General features: G+C 36.8%; 2 protein-coding genes across 2 annotated transcripts in view; both read right to left on the bottom strand.

The window, feature by feature from the left end:
- The window catches only part of LOC311280577 (zona pellucida sperm-binding protein 3-like), a 213,791-nt gene that overhangs the window by 135,867 nt on the left and 52,483 nt on the right, over positions 1-25,441 (bottom strand). The gene's annotated exons all lie outside the window — the stretch shown is intronic.
- On the bottom strand, positions 1,311-14,537 carry LOC311281246 (uncharacterized protein C14orf132; the record flags this gene model as incomplete). Its single annotated transcript, XM_084394039.1, has 2 exons — positions 1,311-1,541; positions 14,511-14,537. 2 exons carry the CDS (start codon positions 14,535-14,537, stop codon positions 1,311-1,313), a joined length of 258 nt encoding a protein of 85 aa, XP_084250165.1.

Raw genomic sequence — 25,441 nt, 5'->3', positions numbered from 1 at the left:
GCCATTTTGACAGCCCTACTCTTTTATATTTACAATGTAACTCATATTTTGCTCTTCATACTCCATATTTATTAACTCATTCTATCTCTTTAACCAGAACTATTGTTACAATCACAAACGAAAACAAAAACAGCATTCAGTCTTCGTCCCTCAGCTAAAATGAAATTATACTAAAACCGCCAGTAGGTGGCAACAAATCATTGTCTTAACGAGTTAGCCATTGAATCATTCAGTGAAACGATTTGTTGATTAATTCAGGAACAAAGCAGAAGTGAGTGAGTCGTCGAGTCATTCATTAGAACGATTAGTTCAAAAGCATGGATTCATTCAGTAACAAAACCGAAACTGTGTTGCTCAGAGACACTCACTATTCCGAACTATTTTCGTTGGCAAAATAGAGGAAAAAAAGACAATATTGTGTCTAAAATGTAAGTCGCCTAATAGCCTATTAACTTTTTGTTTATTGTTGTATAAAATCAATATCACATTTGCAAATGTGCTGATATTCGGGAAAAACGGCACTTTTGCTTGTTTGGTAGTGCTTATAAAACAATAACTTATACAGAGACATTTTTTTGCAACATATCTTGGTTTATGGATTAATTTTTATTTGGGATGAACTGATTAGAAAATTTTGACCAATAACCGATAATTCTTTATATTTGAAAGCCGATAACCGATATATTGGCCGATAAATCTAAATCCACATTTTTATGTAATTTTTGAGAGCCTGATTACAAAAACAAAAGTTTCACCATTAAAATCCATGTCCCAAACACACAATTATGATGTTCTCATTATAATTTTATGTAGCCTACTGTATATGAGAGACTTGCGCTGCACATGTTGCACTTTATTGTATTTTCCTTTTTTGAAGTGATTCCAATCATATTTCAAGCAATTCATAATCATCATGTTGAACAGTGCGCATCTGAAGCGTCTCAGCTGAAGGACATAATCCATTATTTATCAGCTTTAATATATCGGCCAAATTTTCTTATCGGGCCGATAACGATAACATTAAAAATGAACCGATATCAGCCGATACCGATATGGTGGCCGATATATCGTGCATCTCTAATTTTAATGAACTTTGGTGGCATTTTTGCCCCAATCCCACGTTAATTTCAGACCCTGGTGTGTGTGCGCCGCGGGGGACGAGGCTTTTTTTCCCTTCAGTTTCGAGGCCCGTTTCAAGCGAAACGAGTTAAACATAGCGAAGGCCGCTACTGTTCGTCCCACACGTGCATGTGAGGCTGCAGGTCTCCGGATGGTGGAGAGAAAGAAAACAAAAAGTCTTCTATTGATCCTTAGAAGGTAAAAGCATAAACGACTCCAACCACTACGATGTTGCCGATGGTGGCGATGATGGCGATCCAGAGCCAGACGGCGTCGCTGGACACGCGCTGCTCCTCCTGTGGTGTCGGCGCGGAGGGAGCCGGCGCTGCGTTCACACTCGCGGTCGAGTTGAAGAGCGAGTGCTCGGTGCTGCAGTCGTTCACCGGAGACGCATCCATGAAAGCGCCGCTCATCATCGGAAGCTGAAAGACAGAGAGTTGAGCAGTGTCACGCTTTACATGAGACCTGAACTGAGCTGGACGATGACATCACTGTTTTATCCAGAGCTGCTATAAATATAAATAAACTTTTTTTTATAGGTATGCGTAAGGTTTTCAACCAGGTTTTTATGTCGATTTTTCAACTATGTTGGGTGACTGCGGTGGCTTGGGTGGTTGCTATGCAGTTGCTAGGGTGTTCCTATGTGGGCGTTCCTTTAATGCAAGGAATATGATTTTTTCACCTGTTTTGCTGAAGTTTGATCTAGAGATGCACCGATATATCGGCCAATAATCGGTATCGGCCGATAAAAGCAATTATTTTCACCATCGGCCGATTGTTTAAAAACAACCAATGATCAGGCAGGATTAGATCCTGTCAATCAAAACGGGATGGAAAAACATTTATTTGAGTCATTTTCATGTCTGAAACTAAAAATCAGTCGAATATAATAGGTCTGTTTTAGTGTTAATTTTAACCTCTAATATTATAGTAATGCACCAAATGAGAGGGTTCCCACTCCCAGTATAGTTTACAGCATTATTTTGTAGAGTTTTTATTCTTTAAGAAAATCTAACTATCGGTAGATATCATTCTGAATAATCGGTTATCGGTATCTGCAGAGAAATTTAGCTTCGGATGCATCTTTACTTTGATCACGTCACTAAACCTAGGGAATTGCGTTTTTTTTACCTCACAATTCTGACTTTTTTTCTCGCATTTGTGAGTTTACATCTCAGAATTGCACGATATAAAGTTGCAATTGCGACAAATAAAGTCAGAATTGCGAGATTTAAACTCAGTTATCTTGTAAAATGTTTTATTCTGTGGCTATTAAATGCAATCATTATTTATTGATGGTGATACTTGCCTTAGCAAACACCACAAATAACATTGTTGGGTTTGTAATTTTTTTTCTATGTATTGCATGTAAGGAATATATTTATACTATGGAAGCTGGTTTCTGGCTGTGGCTGTGGAAGATAATTGTGATTTTTTTTATCTCACAATTGAGAGTTTAAATCTCGCAATTGCGACCTAGAGGACGACCTAGAGAGAGAGATTGCGACTTTATATCATGCAATTCTGAGTCGTAAACTTGTGAGGTAATTGTGAGGTAAAAAAAATCGCAATTACCTTTTTTATTTTTTATTCTGTGGCGGAAACGAGCTTCCATATTAAACAGCCTGACGCTGAGGAGTAAAACCATGTGTTGAACCATCAAAGCACATCAACATGAAAATGTTAAAAATCGAGCAGAATGTAGTTGTTCTGTCAGATAATGTTTCCCAGAGCATCTTCTTGTCTGTTTTGAATGGCACCGTTAGGGAGAACTGTCTCATGACAACTGTTGCACATGAGAAGCGTGTCTGTGGCCTCGAGTGTGTTTTCACACACAAACACGCGAGGCCTGCAGAGGGAACTGGGGCTTAATTAATGTGCCATAAATATTTAGGAAGAGAGAAGTTAGAGTGATTTATTGGTTGAGACAATCAAAGCCCAACAGCACAGGTTGCTGGAGTGATAAAAAGCTTCTTTCCCATTTCTACTGTATGTACAGTATTCTGAGAAAGCAAGATCTGATCAAATGTAAATGTGTACCTTGAATGCAATGTAAGTCGCTTTGGATAAAAGCGTCTGCCAAATGCATAAACATAAATGTAAATGTAAAAGCCTTTCCACCTTGGCTAAATAAATACCACACACGTAATAACCACAGGTGCTTCATCCTATGGAGAGAGAAGGTTTGACTGGTTATTATGTCTCCTGCTGGTAGATAGCTGTAACTACGCCATGTGCTTCAATATTTAAATGCATTTTTGAAAAGTAATATTCATTTCATTAGGGGTAAAACTTTTTAATGAAGCAAGCGTTGCATATGCTAAGCAAGTCAATATTAAATGTAACCACTTAAAACCTCACAATACTATAGAGTGCAACAGTCGATAACTTATAAACCTTTAAAGACAGCCTTACTGAGGTTGTTAATCTATGGTATTTGCCTTTGTTAAAGCCGTCTGTTTGCATTATATCAAATTATTTATTTTTTAAATATTCCTGTTTAACAGAGGAATTCCTGGTGAAAACTACATTACCCATGATGCAGTACAGGAAATTCCACCAATCAGAGTGGTGGCAAGGAAATTTCTCCTAAAGAGCAGTCTATCTGCATATTTTGCAATAAACTTAAAATATAGTTTCTATAATCAACAAATTTACTTTTTTTATTTGTCATTTTTAATTCTTCATGGGATTATAGTTCTTTTCCTCATTAATGCTGTCTTGTTTTTTTGTCCGATTTTCAAATACTTTTGTGTTTTAAAGGCACACTATGCAGTTTCCGTTTTTCTCAAACAGCACCCCCTAGAGTCGCTGTGGAGTACTTGTATTTAACGTTACTGTCGTAAATACCACTCACGCAGAGCACTCTTCCGACCACGCTTTCTTCGTTTTCTTCGTTGACTCTGTCATGATTCACGTCTGAAATGCGTGCTAGTGTCTTCCACAGAGGCTGCTTCATATGTTGTTGATGTGTGTGATGTCGTGCCGTAAAGCAAGTATTGATTCTCGCGAGATTTGTCGGGGCGCCACCTCTCAAACCTGCATTGCTGGTTTTGCCAGCGACATCCCCCCCCGCTTTGCTAAAGGGATGATTCGCTCTACTACGAGTTCGTTTACCATCGAAATGATTTTGAAGCTGTTATATTAAGGTACAAATCTAGCATAAATCAATGCCTTTAAATCAAGTTTGTAATGTTGTGATTCACCTTGTAGCTGGTTGGTTTGGTTCATGGTTTTAAATGCTTTAAAGGGATACTCCACTTTTTTTGGAAATAGGCTCATTTTATAACTCCCCCAGAGTTAAACAATTGAGTTTTACCGTTTTCGAATCCATACAGCCGAACTCCGGGTCTGGCGGTACCACTTTTAGCATAGCTTAGCATAGATCATTGAATCGGACATGACCATTAGCATCTCTCTCAAAAAAATGACCAAAGAGTTTCGATATATTTGGCTAGGAACTATACTCATATCATTACGCCTGCTGCACTCATGGTACGGCAGCAAAGTTTCTTGATTATTACGCAGGAATGAGAGTATAGTTCCTAGCCATATCAGCCTAGAAAATCGCAACTTTACATTTTCCGTCGGTCTTAGTACACGATGTAACTACAGAAGAGTCAAGTTTTAAATAGGAAAAATATAGAAACTCTTTGGTCATTTTTTTGAGAGAGATGCTAATGGTCCTGTCCGATTCAATGATCTATGCTAAGCTATGCTAAAAGTGGTACCGCCAGACCCGGAGTTCGGCTGAATGGATTCGAAAACGGTAAAACTCAACTCTTTAACTCTGGGGGAGTTGTAAAATGAGCCTATTTCCAAAAAAAGTGTAGTATCCCTTTAACAAAAAAAAAGAAGAAGCTTTTTAAAAAGCTCTATGGGAAAAATGAATGGAAAAAATAGTTTCAGAACCAGCGCTGGTGAAAAAGCACTCTGTTATTTTGAAAGGTCAGACTGTAGAAGTGTAGTTTTGATGACCGATACACAAACTCTGCTCATTTGTCTCATGTTAATGTTGAGGCGCTTCTGTGTTTACACCTTACAGTGGACGTGAGCGTTCACCTCGCTGTGCACGGCACTGTCTGTACTTTATTGATTCTACCAGACGATGAGTAAATGCATGAGTAAAAAATGAGTAATAAATCCAAACCACTATCGCTTTGCTCATGAAGGACGGTAGGTTAAAATGTGCAAATAATAAATTATTCGAAGGTGAATAAATTATGACAGAATGTTTTTATGGGTGAACTAACCCTTAAGAAAGTTGTGTTTGTAGTACTTGAGAAAAATCAACAAGTATTTATGTGTATTTTATATGTATTTGTATGGAAATGTGACTGTCTGAAGCTTATATTTATATACTAATTACTATGGATTTGTGTATTTCATAGGAACAGTTAATTATTGTTAACTAAAAGCATTAAAAAATGTTTTGATTTTTTTGATTTTTTTTTATGCATGCATTATTAATAAAACTAACAATGTTTTATTCATGCACAATTGTAAGACATAGAGATGGAGATTCAACATTAAAACCTGTTCTTTATAAAACACACCCACTCACAGTTTTATAATGTAATTTCAATATTAAAGCCTCTAAAGCTGGAATAGAAATGTAACTTGCAAATGACGGACAGACGGCAGTGGAAAGAGCTTTGAACAAAAGCCTCATTACAGCCGAATGAAAAATGAATTTATTTCAGAGGTGCCGTCACTATTCAGCTCTTAATGTGAATTAAATCCACACACCATTCAGCTCTCCATCATGCTAATGAGCTTTCCCAATATAATTGACCTACTTTTGTACTGAATTACTCGAGTGGAAAATACAGCAGCCCCGAAAAGTGTGGACACTGAAGTCACATTTAATTTCTGAATGTATTAGAAAAATATATCAAAGAAAATGTTTAAGAGTGACTCAAGTGGCCACTGTATATGTTGCATCATGACTTTACTTAAGGAGTATGTTAATTAGTTCTGCCTCATGTGTATGAGTTTAAACCTCAAACCTGTTATCCTCTCTAATGTGTTTTGACTAAGATGCTGCTGTGACTTTCAGGAGAACATTAGCCTGTGGCGTAAAGAAGTGGACAGGGATGTGATGGAAAGCCCTGAGCAGGTGTCGTGTTCTCCCGCATGAGCTCTTAGCGAACACACACTCTAAAACTGATTCCCCGTGTCGTGCTCAGATACGACTGAGCCTTTGTTTCAGGGGGAGACGGTCATTTCAGGGCAGCGAGACCTGGACAGAACATGTAGTGGCATGTGAGAGCGTATAACACTACGGCTGATAGAATACTAGCATAAAGAGGATCTATTATGCCCTTTTAAGTCTTTGGGCCCTATTTTAAGGATCTAAGCGCATGGTCTAAAGTGCAGGGCGCAAGTTCACTTAGGTCGTGTCCGAATCCACTTTTGCTAGTTTGGGGAAAATGGTCGGCGCTCCCGGTGCATGGTCTCTAAAAGGTTCCTATTCTCTTAATGAGTAATGGGTGTGTTTTGGGATTTACGTACGTTAAACCAATCAGAGTCTCATCTCCCATTCCCTTTAAATGCCAGTTGCGCTCGCGCCTTGGTAGATTAATTATTTACATGTCAGAATTTGATAGTGGAAAGACCGAAGCGTCTCCAGAGCGCAAACGGATCTTCTTGTGTGCGAGGTAAAGGAGCGCAAGGAGATCATCTACGGGACAAGCCGGATTCACCATATCTTTGTGCACATAATAATCATCTTTTACATTGTAATCCTTTTATTTTAAATATTTGGCATGTTTGTGTGCTGCTGTGCGTCCCTGTGTGTGCAATAAGTAGAGTGTGAGTAATAAGCAGAGTGTGTGTAATAAGCAGAGTGTACGCGCGTTGTGGACCCGCCTATAGGCGCACATTACTAACGCGCTCTTTAAATAACAAAAAAAATATATTGCGCCATTGACTTTAGAGCAGGTTTCAGTTGGTCAATGGCTCAGTCTATTTCTGTTGCCTCAAAAAAGCAACACGGCAACAATGCGCCAGAACACACACCTGGTTTTCAGACCAGCAGCCCATGGGTGCAAATGGATTTGCTATTTAAACAACGTGGCGCAGGACTTGAAAATAATAACTGCGTCAGGCTGAAACTAGCAAAAAACACTTGCATCGCGCTTGGCGCTGCATTGCGCCGGGTGTAAGATAGGGCCCTTTATTTTTTTGAGCTCTATCAGAACAGGTTTTCCTGCTTGAATGTTGATTATTTTCCTCATATTCTCCATTGTTGCGGCTCCTCTCTTCCCAGTCTGTCAGTAACGCTCTGTTTAGTTCCTGTCTCTATGAAGCCCCTCCTTCTGAAAAGAACACTGTGCACTGATTGGATTGGGCGCTTCGAGCGTGTTTGGGAAATGTCCCGCCCCTTACCATAACCACCAGTTTAGCACACTTCTAACTAACTCAACCAGGCCCCGCCCCTTTATTCTGCGCATTAATTATTTAAATGAGGAATATTGTGACGTGTTCGTTCCCGAAAGAAACTCAAGACTACAATGGATGCGTTTCAGGGAGTTCAGGAAAGTTGGTAAAACTTTGTGCGTTTTAATTGTACAGTCTTTCTCTTCGGGGAAAATAAGAGCACTTTTGGGTCATCTTTTTCATCATCTGTGATTGAAAAGCCATTATTACGGCATTTTCATTTGCAGAAGGTGTAGTTTTCAACCTCACTTGATCAACAGCGGGATCTCCAGTGAGGCGTTGTGATGTTTGTGACAGGAGACTAGAGCGGGGAAGTGGAAGAGATGGAAACAGACCTCAAGCCACAACATGACCGACTTCCACTACAAGAGGAAACGAGGTTTGAGGGTAAAAGTGATATTTTCTTGAAAATCACATCAGCTCAGTCAGACAGAGGCCGTGCGACACATCTGTGAAGGATCAGGAACTTTTCCAGGGAATAAGATCAGTTTCAGAGCTTCATGCAGATGTGGTTTATCCTTCGAATATGGCAGAGATCAGTTCTGATAGTCGTGCTTGTTTAATATGCTTATGTTTTCAAGAATTAATATTTAATATCCTGTGCGTCATCAGTGAAAACGGGAGGATTTAATTGGCTCAAAATTGATAGATAAGCATTAAATGCATCAAAGTGCTTGAGATTTTCAACTGAATTATGCTCTAGATTTTACTCACGTAATCTTTTAACGTCATGAAATATATGCAGCCCACTGAAAAACTAATTATTCAATTGGGAAATTGATGGGATGGTGAAAAGTGTCTCTATGGCAGGTCAATGAACAATATCTGCCAAATAGGGCAGTCTTAAAAGGAAAGATTAGATGATTCCTGAAGTAGACCGGCACGCGACTCGACAACAAGTACCCGTGAAGCTCATATCTATGAATTTCTATCCATTATTCATGTGTGTGAATGAAAAGCGTCTTGACGTTGTGGGAAGGTCTGCTGTGAATCTGATGTTTCGCCGCCGTGACTCGACAGAGCTCTCGCTGATTCTATTAACTCCACAATCATATGAATCAGAGGAGAGGAATATGATGGGAATAATAACTCCATTTCCTGCTGGCCTATAATGACTCCATTTCCTTCAGTTTGTCATTATGGGATGCTTTTACAGGCGTTAGTGCGCAGGTAATTTACCGCTCAATTTACCGCTTTTCAGATGAGATCTCAGCAACATCTCAAAGCTCAGATTTGCTCAAGATACCAAAGTCAGAAAAGTCAGACTTCTCAATATGATCTCGAATATTCCTCATTACAGGATCTGAGCTGCTCTCCAAATTCATTTTATAGCTCTATACTCTTAATGTATGACAACTATTGACTCATTTGTGACTGTTTAAAAAAAAAAAAAGTTTTAAATTAGCATATAGTAAATGTAGTAAAATAAATACTATCATGATAAAGATTTAAAATGTATTTAAAAATTGAATTTTGCATTACATTAATGATAGTTTAGGTGTAAATATGCTTAATTTTTATAAAAATAATGTCATAAATGAATAAATATAAAAATATTTTAATAATATAAACAGTAAACATTATAAATAGGGTTTAAAAAGTCTTAATTCGCCCCTTACACAAATTAAGGTCTTAAATCAGAGCAGAAAATCTTATGGCATTATTGAAGTTTTGTCATTAAATGTTGCATGCTGCTGAATTGCATTGCAATTATTTTCCAGTACAAATATCTAAATATCAAGAAACATTTACTTGAGATGCAAATGTAAAATGAGTTTTTGTAAAAAGAAAATTGACAAAATTATGTGCGTTTATGCTTAAAACATGAACAAATCCAGTATATGATTCTGTTAATGAGTTATGAAAACTTCGTTTTGAATTAAGCTGTTTTTTTTTTAGCTCTTTGCCAGATATTTGTTCTTGTTTTAATCACAAACTCGCTCCATTTTGACCAATTTCACAGAGAACAAGACTTTATATTTTATGTCATTTTGCATCTCCAGTAAATATATTTTGATTTAAGAATCTTTAGACATTTGTAATGGAAAAACGTGACAGAAATACTGAGGAAGAACAGCACTTTTGAGCAGTATGTTCAGAAGGAACAGTAAATTATAAATTATAAAATAGTTATTTCAATATTCTAGTGGATGGAAGATATTCAAGCTACTGTTTTTATTTTTTTTTGTAAAATGAATGAAAAAGTAATGTATATCTGTTGGAAGTTGTATTTTCAAACTCTGAAGTGTTGCTCATACAACTCAGTGTGTTTCTCCCTGGACATTTACATCTATCTATAAATTACAGAAACGTCTGTCTGTCTGTGTGTTAGTCGCATATCTCTCGAACCGTTGGTCCGATGGATTTCAAACTTGACAGGTGTCTCGCTACGGGCACGAGTAAGTGCAGTGCCAAGTTTGACAATGTTTGGATTAGAAATGCAAAAGATATCGTTAAATATATATAGGTAAAAGAAGCACACACTGGCTTTTGCTCTAGTCGCTGGCCGCTCCGCTTAACGTTATCGCTACTGTGTGCTTTCTACCATGCACAAAGAAAAATGTCACTTGACCTTTTGCTGTGTAATTGTAACAATGAGCACTCAAACACACCAAACCAACAATTACTAAAAACACACACAAAAACAGATTTCGCACGGGCATTTTGCACTAGTTTATATAATTTATTGACGTATATATTGTGTTTTCATTCAGTTTATTCCTTAAATTTACTTTATAGGTCTTAAAAAGGTCTAAGTTTACCGTAATAAACCCATAAACCAAAAATCTTCCGGGAAAAAAAAAAAACAACAACTCTGAGATGTGATACTAAAAAAAAAAAAAAAAAGTATCTATCTACCATGCATGGTATTTACATTTCATATGTTAATGTAGTGTTTGTGATACGAGCTTCTAGCCAAATAAAGTATAAATGAGGCTTTGGGCCCTATCTTGCACCCAGCGCAATTGACTTTGTACACTGACGCATGTATCATTCCTATTTTGCACCCGCGCAAAGCGGACTTTTCCCTCCACAGAAGCACGTCGGTTAACTAGCAAATACACTTGCGCTCCCCGGGGCGGTTCAGCGCAAAGAGGAGGCGTGTTCTGGCGCAAACGTTCCCTCATGCTATTTTGCAGGTTTAGAAAACAATTCCGCCACAGACCAGGAAAAACCTAGTCTAAAGTCAGTGGCGCGTTGGGCATGTTATTCATGCTATTTTAAGGGCGCATGCTTGGCCATAATCAATGTAGCGTGTGCACAACGCGCATTACAATTTGATGCTCTCATCTACACAGAAGCAGCCGTTTTCATTTTTGCAAATCATACATTATTACTAGGAAAAATATTAGGTCTTGTAGGTTTTGATAAGCCTAGGGCTTCTACGTATCCCTTTACGAACAGTGTGATTATTAATTATGCAAAAAAAAAAAAGGTTTTGTTTTTCTTGATTTTGTTTTATTTTTATTGATGGATATTTAATGTGTTGCTGTCTTTGGTTTAATTTATTTTTTAATTGTTCGAAAAATGAAGATTTCATTCATTTATTCATATGTTGTGTCCATGAAGATGTGAAAATAAAATAGGCATAAATCTAGCTTACACATTTAATCATACGCCCAAATTATTATACGCCTGTTTAACCGAAGCTAATTTGGGTGTGTTTGTTTCTCCATCCCCAATGTTACTTCTCTGTGTTTTACGGCCGTGACGAGGACGTCGGTCTCCTCGGCTGTGAACCGCTCCTGGCGCGCGCCTGGCAAGTCCGCCGTTATAATAGGAATCCGCTTAGAAAAAGCGCGCCTGCTCTTAAAGGGAATGTGAGATGTCGCTCTGATTGGTTTATTTCACGTTACGCCCAAACCACACCTATGAATAATGAAGCTACTTCAGACCAACCCCTTTTAGATTTGCGTCGGGCGCAAGAGTCATTTATCCCGCCGGGAAAATAGCAACAGCGCCGAGACCCGCCCACAAAGTTACTTGCGCTTTGCGCTTTGACACTTGCGTTTCAGATCGTTAAAATAGGGCCCCTTGAGTGCTTATGTCATGAATGTGGACGGTGTAAAATGAGATGTAAAATCAAACCTCAGGTGCTTTTAGCTCGAAGTAAACAGTCTCCAAACATCACGCCACTGAAATACGATTCATAAATTACTAAAGCAAGCAACTCCTGTTCTCATGGCACTCCGTTCTCATTTTTCAGCCGCTGGATTCATGGTCAGCTCATAAATAAACTTGACAGCATGAAATGCATCAGTTTACATGACCCCTACATTACTGTACACTGTACAGTGACCGCAAGGCGAATTAATAATGTATGAATGCCATTGCATTAGATCATTTACTCATTTGGAAGCATGAACACACTCTGCAATTGAAACATTTTGACAGAAAGAAAGAATCTTTTTATTTTGAAATGCTCAAATAAAATTGTAGTTTTGAAAATAAAGACATATTTATAAGTGTCCATATATTTCAGATTTCAGTTGAAGCACTAAAATGAACATGTTTAACCTAAATAAATTAAATAATTTTAAGTGAGGCACTAAACTTACTAACTGGAAATAAATAAAATGACTAACCATAACTAGATACACAATTAAAGGTGAAATATAAATAATGTAATACGTTGAAGTTGAAGCATTAAAATACTAACTGGAAATAAATAAATAGATACAATAAATGAATAAATAGATATAAAATTAAAGGTGAAATATAAATCAATTTTACCTAAATAAATGTAATAATTTCTAGTTGAATCAGTAAAATTGCTAACTAAAAATAAATTAAAATTAAAACTGAAAAAAAAAAATCTAACCTAAATAAATATAAATATAAATAAATGTAATAAGTTTAAGTTGGAAGCATTAAAAAACTAACTGGAAATAATAATAATAAAAAAAAAATTAAAACTGAAATAAAAATAAATGTAACTTTAAATGTAATTAAATATTTTTTTTAAACTAATAATAAAAATAAAAAAACGAATCACGACAAAAAAAAAAAAAATTGAATAAAACTGAAAATATAAAAAATAAAACCTGATTCAAAATAGTAATAAAAACTAGAATAGTAAATAAAAAAATAATACTAAAATAACAATTTTCCAAGATTTTTAAAATTAAGATTTAAATTGCTTTTTAAATGTCCAAAATATTTACAAAGAAATGGCAAGTAACGCACTGAATTAAACATGCCATTTTCTAGTAGAAACACTGAAATTGCATTTTCTTTTTGTTGAAAATCCTGCTCCTGTAATAGTGTCTATGTTGTTGTTTAGCACATGCACTTTCTGATTAAAGTGTGAAACAGTGATTGTGTTGTGTGCCGCTGGTGCTGGTGGTGGTAAACAAGCGCAGAGACACTGAGGGTCACTGGTGCCACGCTGATGCCAGTCGATGCCCGCTGATGCCCCGCTGGTGCCCGCCGGGGCCGAACTGACACCAAGATTCACTCGTGCTGCGTGAAACGTGAGCGCCAGCGCTGCGAGACTCGCTCTGAGTGATGATGCTGGAGAGCTGTGATTACTCAGCACCTGCTGTCCGCTCGTGTTGCTGAACTGCCTCATGGGAGTCGAGTTTATTTCTGCCCGTCTCAAAGAGTTTGTGAACAATAGCGTTTATCACAGCGTTCGATTCGTGAGTGATTTTTCCTCCAGTGGGGTAATGGAGTGTGTCACGCTCGTCTGCAATCACTCCTGTGTTATCGTCTCATTCATAAAGTCATCGGGAGAACGATAGGTGCGTTTGTTTAACAGCGTCTGACGTGCATTTCAACGGTCAATCTCACATCTCTCTTTTAGTCCAGCATTTCTCTTCTAGCGTTCACACACTCTGTCTTCATTGTGACGGACGTGGAAAAAACACTTTTAAGTTTAAGTTCATCAAATAAGACGGAAGTGGTGTTTGCAAAGTGAGTTCAAATACAGAATTGGTTCAGCTGTTCACTTGTTCATTTCAGACAGTGAGGAAGACTGTGATATACTCTGACCCAGAAAATAAATCAATTTATTTTTATTCATATGTATATTGTATATTTATGTATTGTTTAGTTTTATAATTTATGTTCATATAACATTTTCTTTTAGATTTTTCCTCCCATGTTGATATTATTTTTAAATCAAATTTTATTCCTCATTCTGACGCTCAGATGAACTTCAGCAGATCGTCTTGACAATGTCTCTCACACACACTTACATTCACACACACACACACACACACACACACACACACACACACACACACACACACACACACACACACACACACACACACACACACACACACACACACACACACACACACACACGCACTCACACGCACTCACACTCACACACACACACGCACACGCACACGCACACGCACACGCACAGGCACTCACGCTCACACACACACACACACACACACACACACACACACACACACACACACACACACACACACACACACACACACACACACACTCACTCTCTCTCTCTCTCTCTCTCTCTCTCTCTCTCTCTCACACATGCACTCACTCATTTACCCCCCCCACACACACTTACACACACACACACACACTTACACACACACACACGCACACACTCTCTCTCTCACGCACTCTCACACACACACACACACACACACACACACACACACACACACACACACACACACACACACACACACACACACACACACACACACACACACACACACACACACTCAATCACTCATTTACCCACCCCCCCACACACACACACACTTAAACACACACACACACACACACACACACACACACACACACACAGAATAAGCCAGTAAAGTAAACGAGTGGTTAATCTGCACATAAAGACATGAAGACGCTGTCATGAGATCAGGAATCATCAGAGCTCTAAACTCTCGCTGCTCCGTTTCAAAGTGAACATGTTGATGTGCAGATAAAGCATAATGTCAAACATCTCGTACCTGCGCAGCCATAAATGACAGATCCATGACGATCCGGTGCGCTTAATTCCTGGATGAAGTGATTCTTCAGTTCCTCATGGGATTTTCACAGCAGGTTTCCTGACGTCCAGAGTTCATCCTTACAGATCCAGAGTTAAACACAGAAATCATGAACGAGTCGATGTGGAGAGAGAGAGAGAGAGAGAGAGAGAGAGAGAGAGAGAGAAAAGAGAGAGAGAGAGAGAGAGAGAGAGAGAGAAACAGAGAGAGAAAACACCAATGTTGTAGCTGTGAGACACTCTCTCTCTCGCTCTCTCTCTCTTTCTCTCTCGCTCACTCACTTTCTACCTCTACCTTTCATGTCGTGTCACATCATACGTGATCACAAATGGCTGAATGATTTTGGTTGTTGTTAAATGTGTCAAGAAAATGTTCCACTCATATTTCACTTCAGGACCAAAGGAAAAATAAGAAAGTGAATAAGAAAATATATGCCCTATATTTATGCCCTAAATTCTTATCACTGTAATGCAAAAAAAAAAAAACTTGTTTTTATAACAAGTATTTCTTAATACAAAACTATCTTAATGGTTTTCATTGTGAAATGCATTTTATACATGCACAATATAATTTCTTATAATTCATATATTTTGTGTCTTGAATTGCATTATTTTGCGGTGTGTAAATGAGTCAGATTAGGAGATTACTGAGGTCTTGATCTCAGGAGAAACATCTGAGATAAGCAAGAGACTCTGAGATGTTGAAGTCTGAAACTTCTGAGATGTTGAAGAGAAGATCTCGTGTGTGTTTTGGGTTTGGTTCCGTCGGTCTGTTGTGTTTGACGTGTTCGTCATCATCAGTCACAGCCGATCACGTCTGGATCCGAGAGCTCGGCTCTCCGGGAAACTCCTGACTTCACGTTCACGCTTCACCGTCACATGATGAGTAACGTGTTGAGCGGATGTCATGCTCCAGCGCTCCTCCTGAGGCTTCAGGGTTATCTGACCAGTGAGGTTGTACATTCAACCTTCAGTTTGATCTAAATATCATCAACTTGTTGATATGTTAAATTATGAAGACACAATTTAAAATATTCTGTATGCCGTTGTCCCAAATTGTCCATTCTCATCAACATAAATTCACCCTATATACAGTCGTGGGCAGAATTATTGGCACCTTTGATAAATATGATCAAAATAAGGCTGTGAAAATACATTTGTTAAAAAATAAAACCTTTCATTGAAGTAAAACTGATGAATGTGAAAAAAAAAAAAAAATCTTCTCCAAAACACGTCCATAATTGTTGGCACCTCTAAAAATGATTATGGGTAAAAATATCTCTGAGATATATTCCCATTCATATTTACATATTTATAGCACACCAGAACATAAAATTGTCTAGCTATGACTTCTTGTTCCGCAGAACTATAAATATGAGGAAACACAAAGGCCAAATTCCCTTAATCATCCATCACAATATATAAAACAATAAAAGCATCCTAAAAACATCCTGAACAATAAAAGTAAAACCACAGAATATAGTTCTGATGTGCAGCAAAAGATTGTTGAGCTTCACAAAATAGAAAGTGTCTGAAAGGAAATATCTAAAGCTTTGAAAAATCCCCGTTTCCACCATCAGGGCAATAATTAAGAAGATCCGATCAACTAAAGATGTTCTGAATCTGCCTGAAGAAAACGTACTCCAGCACATTCAGTTGTCAGACGTGACTGGAACTTCAGATGCGATTCTGTGATCAGATGAAGCTAAGGGTGCTTTCACATCTGTAGTTCGGCAAGGGCAGAAAATGATACTTTGTAGCATTTTTCAGGTGTTTTGGTTCCTTTTCACACCACACTGATCGCTCTGGTCCAAATCAGTTTATGAGTTGATCAAATGAACCAAAATGTGACGCAGTCACGTGACAACATCCACATCACTCGTTGGCCAGATGTGTCTTGAACGCATTTCCATAACTGCACTTCGATTGGTCAGAATTAACGTGCGGGAAAATTCCAACAGAACTCCCGGGAGTAAACAAAGACAACACGCCGCTGTTTGCTATGGAGAGACGACTGCGTGGGCTGATTGTATCCTTGGTCATATTTTATTAGATAGTTTGTCTACACCACTTTAGACGAACAATAATATTTGAGAATGAAGCGAGGATGCGGCTCGAAAATAACTTTAATAATTTCACCTCCTCACAACTCCAAGTTTGTCTGCGAGCTGCCACGCTTAAAGTGCAGACTGTCAACAAACATTTCTCCTCATCCCATAATGCATAGCGCAGAACGTCTTACTACGGAAACTGGTTTAGTCCAGAGGTCGGATCACGTTCTCTCCACAAACCACCTCTTCGACGAGGTCTCGGTACGCTTGTTTGGTCCGCTTTTGGTGCGCTCCCGAGTGCGATTGCCGCATTCACACCTGCCCAAACGAGCCGCACCAATGGGGAAAACGAACTCTAGTGCGATTGAACCAAACTAAATGAGGCAGGTGTGAAAGCACCCTAAAAGAAGAGCCTTTTTGGCAGCAAACCCTCCAGATGTGGGATATAAAGTCCCCCATATACGGTTAAATACACAGCTGGATCTTTAATGTTGTGGGCCTGTTTTTCTGCTGGAGATCCTGGACTTCTTCTTCAGACGGCATCATGGATTCTAGCAAATACCAACAGATAAAAAAAATCAAAGATCTTCCATCAGGACAGTGATCCAAAATCAACACAAAAATGGGTCTGAAAATGAAGCTTCTGCCATGGCCATCCCAGTCCCTGAAGAGGAGAGGGAATCAACATGGATCTGGGAATCTGAAGGATCTCTGATCTCCAAACTCATCAGGCATAACAGGAGCTGTCCAATCAGAGCTGTCATCTCAGCAAAAAAAAAAAGGTTGCAAAAAGTATTTAATAAAAGGGTGCCATTAATTGTGGCCAATGTATATGTTTAGTGGAGAAAACCATTTATTTAATAATTATAGTTTTTTTCTTGCGTTGTTTTAGCAGCAACAGACCTTCCTTATCAAATAAAATGTAAAGTAATATTGCACTTTATCATGAGAATTCTCAAGCCTTGAATCTAGTGCATTTAACAGAAGATTCTCATCAAAAGTGATGGTCTGATATCATGAGCACATGCTGAGCACATCAACTGTTCTTGAATCTCCTGCTTTTAATTGAACGTCCATCATTTGTGTTTGGTGTTCAGATCATTCATCATTATAGGCTGGTTCTGCTTTGGTTCTCGCGCAGTCGGCCGTGACCTCACCTTTCACTTCCCATTTAGTGTTTGCATCTCAGAGCCGCTACTGTACATAGTGCTGACTGCAGCAAACGAGAGCATGTTTCCATGGCATGTTCCATCTCCACATTCAGCCGGCCGAAGCCCTGATCCCCAGTGACAGGGATTATTTATTGAACCGGATCTGACCAGCGCGAGTCACCTTCACTTCAAGCCCTGGAATCACATTTGTGTTCTAAAGTGCTTTCAAACATTCTATTTTAGTTTGTTGGAACCTTATTATGTCCGGTTTACAATCATGCATTCGGCATCCAAACGTTCATTCACACACTCAGTGTTTTCTCTGAACATTGTGACAGCCAGTGCAAACCAATTCAGTAGTAATGGTAGTTTTGAACTTCCAGAAGTTTGGATTGTCATCATGACGTTCTGTTCAGTGGTCATGTGTGTGTATTGAAGGGGAACGTTCACTTATGAGATTACTTCAAAGTCACCCTGTTTCTCAGCTGATTTCCCTGAGGATGCTGAGAATAATCCCATATGGCACTGTGAGAGAAAGCGTACTAGACAAGACACTCACTGTTTTCTCATTTTTAGTGATATTCGACGACACACACACACACACACACACACACACACACACACACACAACATAAATGCAAACATATTGTTCATAAAACACATTTACATTTATGCATTTAGCAGATGCTTTTGTCTAAAGCGACTCACAAAATAGGAACAAAAGCAATTCGTCAAAGAGCCAAGAATATTTGTAATTGGCAAGTGTTGCACTCTTGCATTCTGGTGATTTTAAATGACATTTAGCCAGAAATATGGATATTAATCAATCTAGTTTTAACGACCTCTATTTTTATAAATTGGAAATTGGAAATACGAGTTTTCAAGTTGTAAATTGGACATGAATGCCCTCTTAAAGGGATAGTTCGGAGTAAAATCAACCTAGGGTCCTTTGCACCATGCCAAACATTATTAAAGTTAGAGCTTATTTAGAGATATCAGCCGGATGGTTTAGTGCAGGCGCTAATGGATCCAAGGCTGTATCTCGTAAATTACCACACTAATAATGCCCAGAATGATACCAAACTTCTACAGTAGTACAAATAGGTTCTGTACTCATAAAACGAGGCATTGGAAAGTTTGTAAGTACATCAGGAGTTTATTACTTGCCTGACGGCTCATGCTACCGCTAACCCGGACGTCGACGTCACTTCCGTGGTTTGGGAAAAGCACGTAGAAGTCCTGGCAGAAAGCGATGCATAAGAATGTGTGTGTGTGTGTGTGTGTGTGTGTGTGTGTGTGTTCAAGTGCCAAAACTTTCATACCATTCCGATGAAGTCAAAAAATCTAAAAACAAAATGTAAAATCTTTCAGTCAAAAATGGATGACGAGCACCAGAAGGTTTAGTTGACTAAATGTATAACATTTCAAGGCAACATGAACACTTTCAGTTGAAACAACAATTTATTTTACAGCAGGTTTCAGTGTGTAGTTCGGCATCGTAAAGCCGATAAAAGAACGAAGCCTCAAATTGAACTTTATTTGATCTCTCTGATGATTATGATCGTCTGATTGTGAGACTGCATTGCACTGTGAAATCCAGGACGGCTGTGTTGTAAGGTCTTCATATTTCATGACTGCTCTCAGTCTGTTCTCTGGGCACTCTCAGTGTTCCCGGGAAAGCCAAACTGTGTTCTGCCGCTTCTCCAAACACATTGTTTGTGCTAATTAGCAGAAACCTCAGCCAACCTGATCTTGACCTTACCCAACCCGGGTCTACCCGCTCCTGGCAGGAGCTCTCGTCACTGCATCATGTTCCTGACTCTGAACAACATTAATATTTAAGGGATAAATATTGATTTGATCTCTCTTCTGGCTCAAATGTGGGCCGTCTGATTGAATCAGGGCTTGCTTTATAGTTTAGCGTTCTCTAAAGGCCTGTCAGTGTTTATTTGGAGATGTCATTGTGATAAGGTCGTCGACACACAGGTTTGCTCAAGAAAACGGGCAGCTCAAATCATTCCAGCTTCTCAATGTTATGAGAGTCATGTTAATACAAGTTATCTGGTCTTTAATAATGTTTTCAAAACGTTAGCACAACATTTTTAGTAAAAAAAAAAAACATTACTTTTACACTTAAGTCACTTAATCACTTAAGTTGGACATATAATTTTTTTTTAAATGTTACTACTTGTTTTGGAATTTTCAGAGAACATTTAAAAGTAACGTTCCCATGTTTGCAACATGATGAAATGGAATGTTTCCTTTACATTTAAATGTTTTTACAACATTTAAATAACTGGACGTTCCGAGAACATTCAGAAATAACGTTTTCATAACTGAAAGGGAACATTAAAGCAATAAATGAAATTAAACTGATGTGCGATGCTGTGAAATCAATCTAAAAAAATCTGAGACAAAGTTGATACATTTATAAATCTTTATCATAATTTTTTTTTTTTATTCAAATGTCAAATGTTATTATATAACATATTAAATATTTTATTTGCACACATTATGAGTATTAATGTTTTGCAGGTGAATTGTTGCAATGCTAGGATATACTTCAAGTAAACTACTTATTTCTTAACTATTACTTATCATGTAAATAAGATATATTAGCATTAAAATTAGTGTTACTTAAGAAAATTTTACAAACAAAGTGTGAGTAATATTTTCTTGAAACAAAGTGAACTTTACTTGAGAAGCCACCTAGAATTGTGTGTGTATAGGCTAAATGTACTTGCAATTTCTGATTGAGAATTAAAAATCTATATTCCAATTTTGTTTCCAGTGTACATGAAACATGAGTGCATCTCCTGAGCAAAAATATTCTCCTTTGAGTTAATCATAAATCACGGACTTCCAGAGCTGTAAAAGTGTGAATATTCACATTAAGGTCTTTTGAGGTCATGTGACAAATTGATGAATTGCAGTTATTGCATAAATTATCAACGGATTAGGGAAAGAATAATTTATCTCCACTCTCTCCACAGGACGTCCTCAAGTTTTACTCTTTGATAATAAGGTTTGTTTTATCGGATGAGTGAATGAAGACGTGCTGTGTGTATTTGTTTACAATTTTTTTCTCTCTCAGCGGAGTGGAATAAAAATTATTCAATATGTGTATTATTACAGAGAAATTATGATTCTGCACAGTTGAACTGAAACTGCTGTCCTGATATCATGCACAATGTTTCGCTGTTCACATGGAAAAATGTTGTAACTTTCATTTAATGTAAATTACTGTAAATAATGAAATATTTCCTCACATCTCAAGGTCAATGACACTTGATTAATGCTGATTCTCAATCATATACCAGTGATTTAATTATTGACTCTCTATTAACAAGTTCTCATAATAAGCACACTTTGAAAAATTATACCATATAAAGAATTATAGGGTGTAGAATTCTGCGCTGCAGTCTCTGTTTTGTTCACTAGATGTCATGAGTTCTTTATTTATCAGCACAGGCGAATCACAAGAAATGAATTCAATTAAATAATTAAATGAAATATGAATTATTTTCATTCCCCAAATCATGACAAATGCATGTTATATAGACAAATGAAAATAATAATAAAGCATTTCATTAATTAATAACTTATTGTACATTGATTGGCATTACTAAATTTGCTTACAAATTCATTAATTAATTAGTCTATAAATAAAGTAATTAACTTTTTGGATATTTTAATCTGCATTAAGAAGAGTATGTATGTATGTGTGTGTATATATACTGTATATATATATATATATATATATATATATGCATACATACATACATACTCTTTTTAATGAAAAAAAATTATATATATATATGCATGAATCAAATGCATGAAACATGTTTATTTAGTTTGAGTTAGTGAGCATCAGTCTCACTGTTGTCTGGAAAGCTGAAATATGATGAACAGCAAACAAACAGGTGGAGTGTGTTCTCCGTCAGTGTGAAGTGCTCCAGCAGAGGGCAGTGTGTCACACACACACACACACACACACACACACACACACACACCTCAGCATCTTCAGAAGACGCTCAGATCAAGTAAGACGTTCTCATCCTTAAATCAGACTCACTGTACAAACACAATCTGTTGATGAACACGTGTGCCATTCTAACGTCTTGTCTCGTTACAGCCAGAGCCAGTGTCACGATTATTCACAGCTTCATATCGCTAAATAACGCTGATTTTCCAGGTTGCATGCAGCTTCTGCACACGTACAGTACCAGTCAAAAGTTTGGAAACATTACTATTTTTAATGTTTTTGAAAGAAGTCTCTTATGCTCATCAAGCCTGCAGTAAAAAAACAGTAATATTATGAAATATTATTACAATTTAAAATAATGGTTCTCTTTTTTAATATATTTTAAAATGTAATTTATTTTTGTGATGCAAAGCTGAATTTTCATCAGCAAGTACTCCAGTCTTTGGTGTCTTATGATCCTTCAGAAATCATTCTAATATGCTGATTTGATACTCAGTTATTATCAATGATGGAAACAGTTGTGCTGTTTAATATATATTTTTGGAATACTTTTTTCAGGATTCATTGATGAGTAAAACGTTAACAGCATTTATTCATAAAAACAGCATTTATTCAAAATAAAAACATTTCTAACAATATAAATCGTTACCATCACCTTTTATCAATTTAACGCATTCTTGTTGAATTAAAGTACTAATTTCTTTTAAAAAAAATAGTTATTGTTCCCAAACTTTTGAACGGTAGTGTATATTGTTACAAAAGATTTCTATTCTAAATAAATACAGTTCTTTTTAACTTTTTATTCATCAAATAATCCTGAAAAAAGAATCTCAGGTTATAAAAAAAATATTAAGCAGCACAACTGTTTCCAACATTGATCATAAATCAGCATATTAGAATGATTTCTGAAGGATCATAAGACACCAAAGACTGGAGTACTTGCTGATGAAAATTCAGCTTTGCATCACAAAAATAAATGACATTTTAAAGTATATTAAAAAAGAGAACCATTATTTTAAATTGTAATAATATTTCATAATATTACTGTTTTTTTTTTTGTTTTTTTTAACTGCAGGCTTGATGAGCATAAGAGACTTCTTTCAAAAACATTAAAAATAGTAATGTTTCCAAACTTTTGACTGGTACTGTATATATATCCTTTAGGGTTTTATTCCAAATGCATGTTTGGTTGTTGAAGATTACAGGACAAAATAAATCACCATTTCACTAAAATGACAGAAAACATCTACTTCATCAGCAGTGATGTGTGTGAGCGTGTCAATTATATAATATAATGAACTTATTAAAATGAATCTCTAGGTGATTTTTGTGGCTGTTGAGGTTTGTGTTGCATGACACAAATTGGTTTTTGACAATTAAATGCAACATTAAATCAAAATATTATTATGGTGGTATGAATATCAAAATATTATTATGGTGATATACTGTATACCACAGCACTGAATGAGTACATGATAATCCAATGTATTGCAAAGATTACATTGGAATTACCATAGTACAATGGCCAAAGACTATTAATACCATGGTATTTTTGATACTTTGTTTTGTCTGTGAAAGCACAAAAAGCCTTTAGAAAAGTTTAGATAAGTTTGATGATCTTTTCCCTGCTATTAACGTACAGAAGCGTCATATTCGATTTTTAAAAATATTAATTTGATACCACAGACATACTGTGTTTAGTATGAGACAACAGCTCCTGCAAACAAACATTTAAATGGAGAAGATCTGATCAGATTATATATATATATTTGAAGTTTTTAACTATATTGTAATTAGTAACTTTGCAACTATATTACTCATCTCTTTTATATAAAGTTGTGTATATGAGTATGTCTAACTTTATCCACATACAGTACACTCAACATAAAGCAAGATATACTTTTCTGTAAAGCTGCTTTGAAACAATGTGTATAATGAAAAGCGCTATATTTGAATAAAGAAAGTGAACCCTGGTGAAAAAAAGATCGAGCTCAAGTTCCTGTGCGTGAGTAAATATTGCCATAATTAATCACTGTTCACACGTCAGGCACAACACGAGCTCCCGTGAGATGATGCTTCAGGAGCGAGTCAAGGTCAGTGTGCGATCACTAAAAGCTTTCAGCATCTGCTCTGCAAACCTCTTTCATCTGCTTTGTGTGTTCAACATCTGTGCATCTTCTTTAAAGTTGATTAACACACACGTGTAAGACGTTACACATCACTGCAATCACAAATGACTCTACTAGAAACCCCTTTAATAAACAGAGTCTGTTGACACTAAGTGCTGGCAGAGGCTATTTACACTGACTCCGCCCACTGACGTCTGATTGGTCCAGACAAAATTACAAAAAACTTGGGTAACACTTTATAATAACTGCACGCTATTAATCATTAGATAAGCATTAGTAAACAGTTAATTCGTCATTTATAAAGCCTTAATAGACATTAATAAGCAGTTTATAAATACAGTTATAAATGCTTTGTTCTTGATTTGTATAATGTGTTTAATAATTGTGTTTTCGTACTTTATTAATGATCAATTTATCATTTCTAAATGAAGTATAGCATTATTTACAAACCGGTTATTTAGGAGTTGTCAGTGGTTCATAACATCATTTAGAAAGTGTAAGTAAATGATTAATAAACTGTTTAAATATTAATATTCAGACATATAGTAATAGTTACTTAGTGTGTTAATAAATGCTTTATTAACATGTATTTCTACTGTAATTCAGGGTTAATTCAGGTAGTTATAAAGCATTTAGTAGTGGTCAGTTAACTATTTTTGTGAGCTCATCTAAAGTGAGGACTTGTAAAGCATTTATAAAGCATTTATTATGAGCTTAATTGCCGATTTGTAATAATTATTGACAAAATGTAAATATCTTAAAAGTTTTGAAATATTTTTTTGAAGGAAAGTTTAGCACACCTATAACGCCGTGCCTGGTGCATATAGTGATTTACACTTATTGCAAAGAAAATACTGATATTTTCACTTAAACAAATAGCAAATAGCCGCTGCCCTTTAAAAAACGGATAGTTCCGGTACTTGATTCTGATTGGTTGAGACGCCGTTTGTTGTATTTTTATCCCGCTGTAACCTCTAAATCACTCTAAAACATGCCCATAATCTGCTGCAATCTAATATTGCCCTTACCTTTAGATTAAGGATGTAAGATGTCGACTCAGGGTCCTCGGCGGAGCCTCTAACCAGTTCAGTCTTGAATTCGAATGCACTGGGCGTTTGCCAATATTAATATTTCATTACAAAAATCATGAACTATTGATAGGGAAAAATTACTCTTAGACTTGTTTAAAAAGTTTCCACAACATGATTTCGTCTTTATTTAAAAAGATTCAGAATAATACATAGACAAAAATAACATAAACACGTAAAAGTCTTCACCCGAAAAAACCACTCAAGGCTTTTTATACTAATCCTGTTCTGGGCCGCCTCTAACTATGGGCTGTCGTTATAATACAGATCATTCCCTTATAAGGTCAATCCTAGTCTTTTATTAACATAAGCTTGCAGAAGCACATGTTCAAAATATCTATTTTCTTTTCACACCTATTTCATGCAGCACACACACAAAAGCTTTAGCTTGACCATCACAGCCCCTTTGACCTTTCTCTAGTTTCACACTTTTTCTATGTCTGAGGCGAACAATGTTCACAGTTCCCTTTAAAAATACATGTGTTCCTA

Source organism: Rutilus rutilus (assembly GCF_951802725.1).
Source record: "Rutilus rutilus genome assembly, chromosome: 21".
Classification (NCBI taxonomy): domain Eukaryota; kingdom Metazoa; phylum Chordata; class Actinopteri; order Cypriniformes; family Leuciscidae; genus Rutilus; species Rutilus rutilus.
Note: the sequence above shows the minus strand (reverse complement) of the source record. Positions and strands in the feature narration are given on the sequence as shown.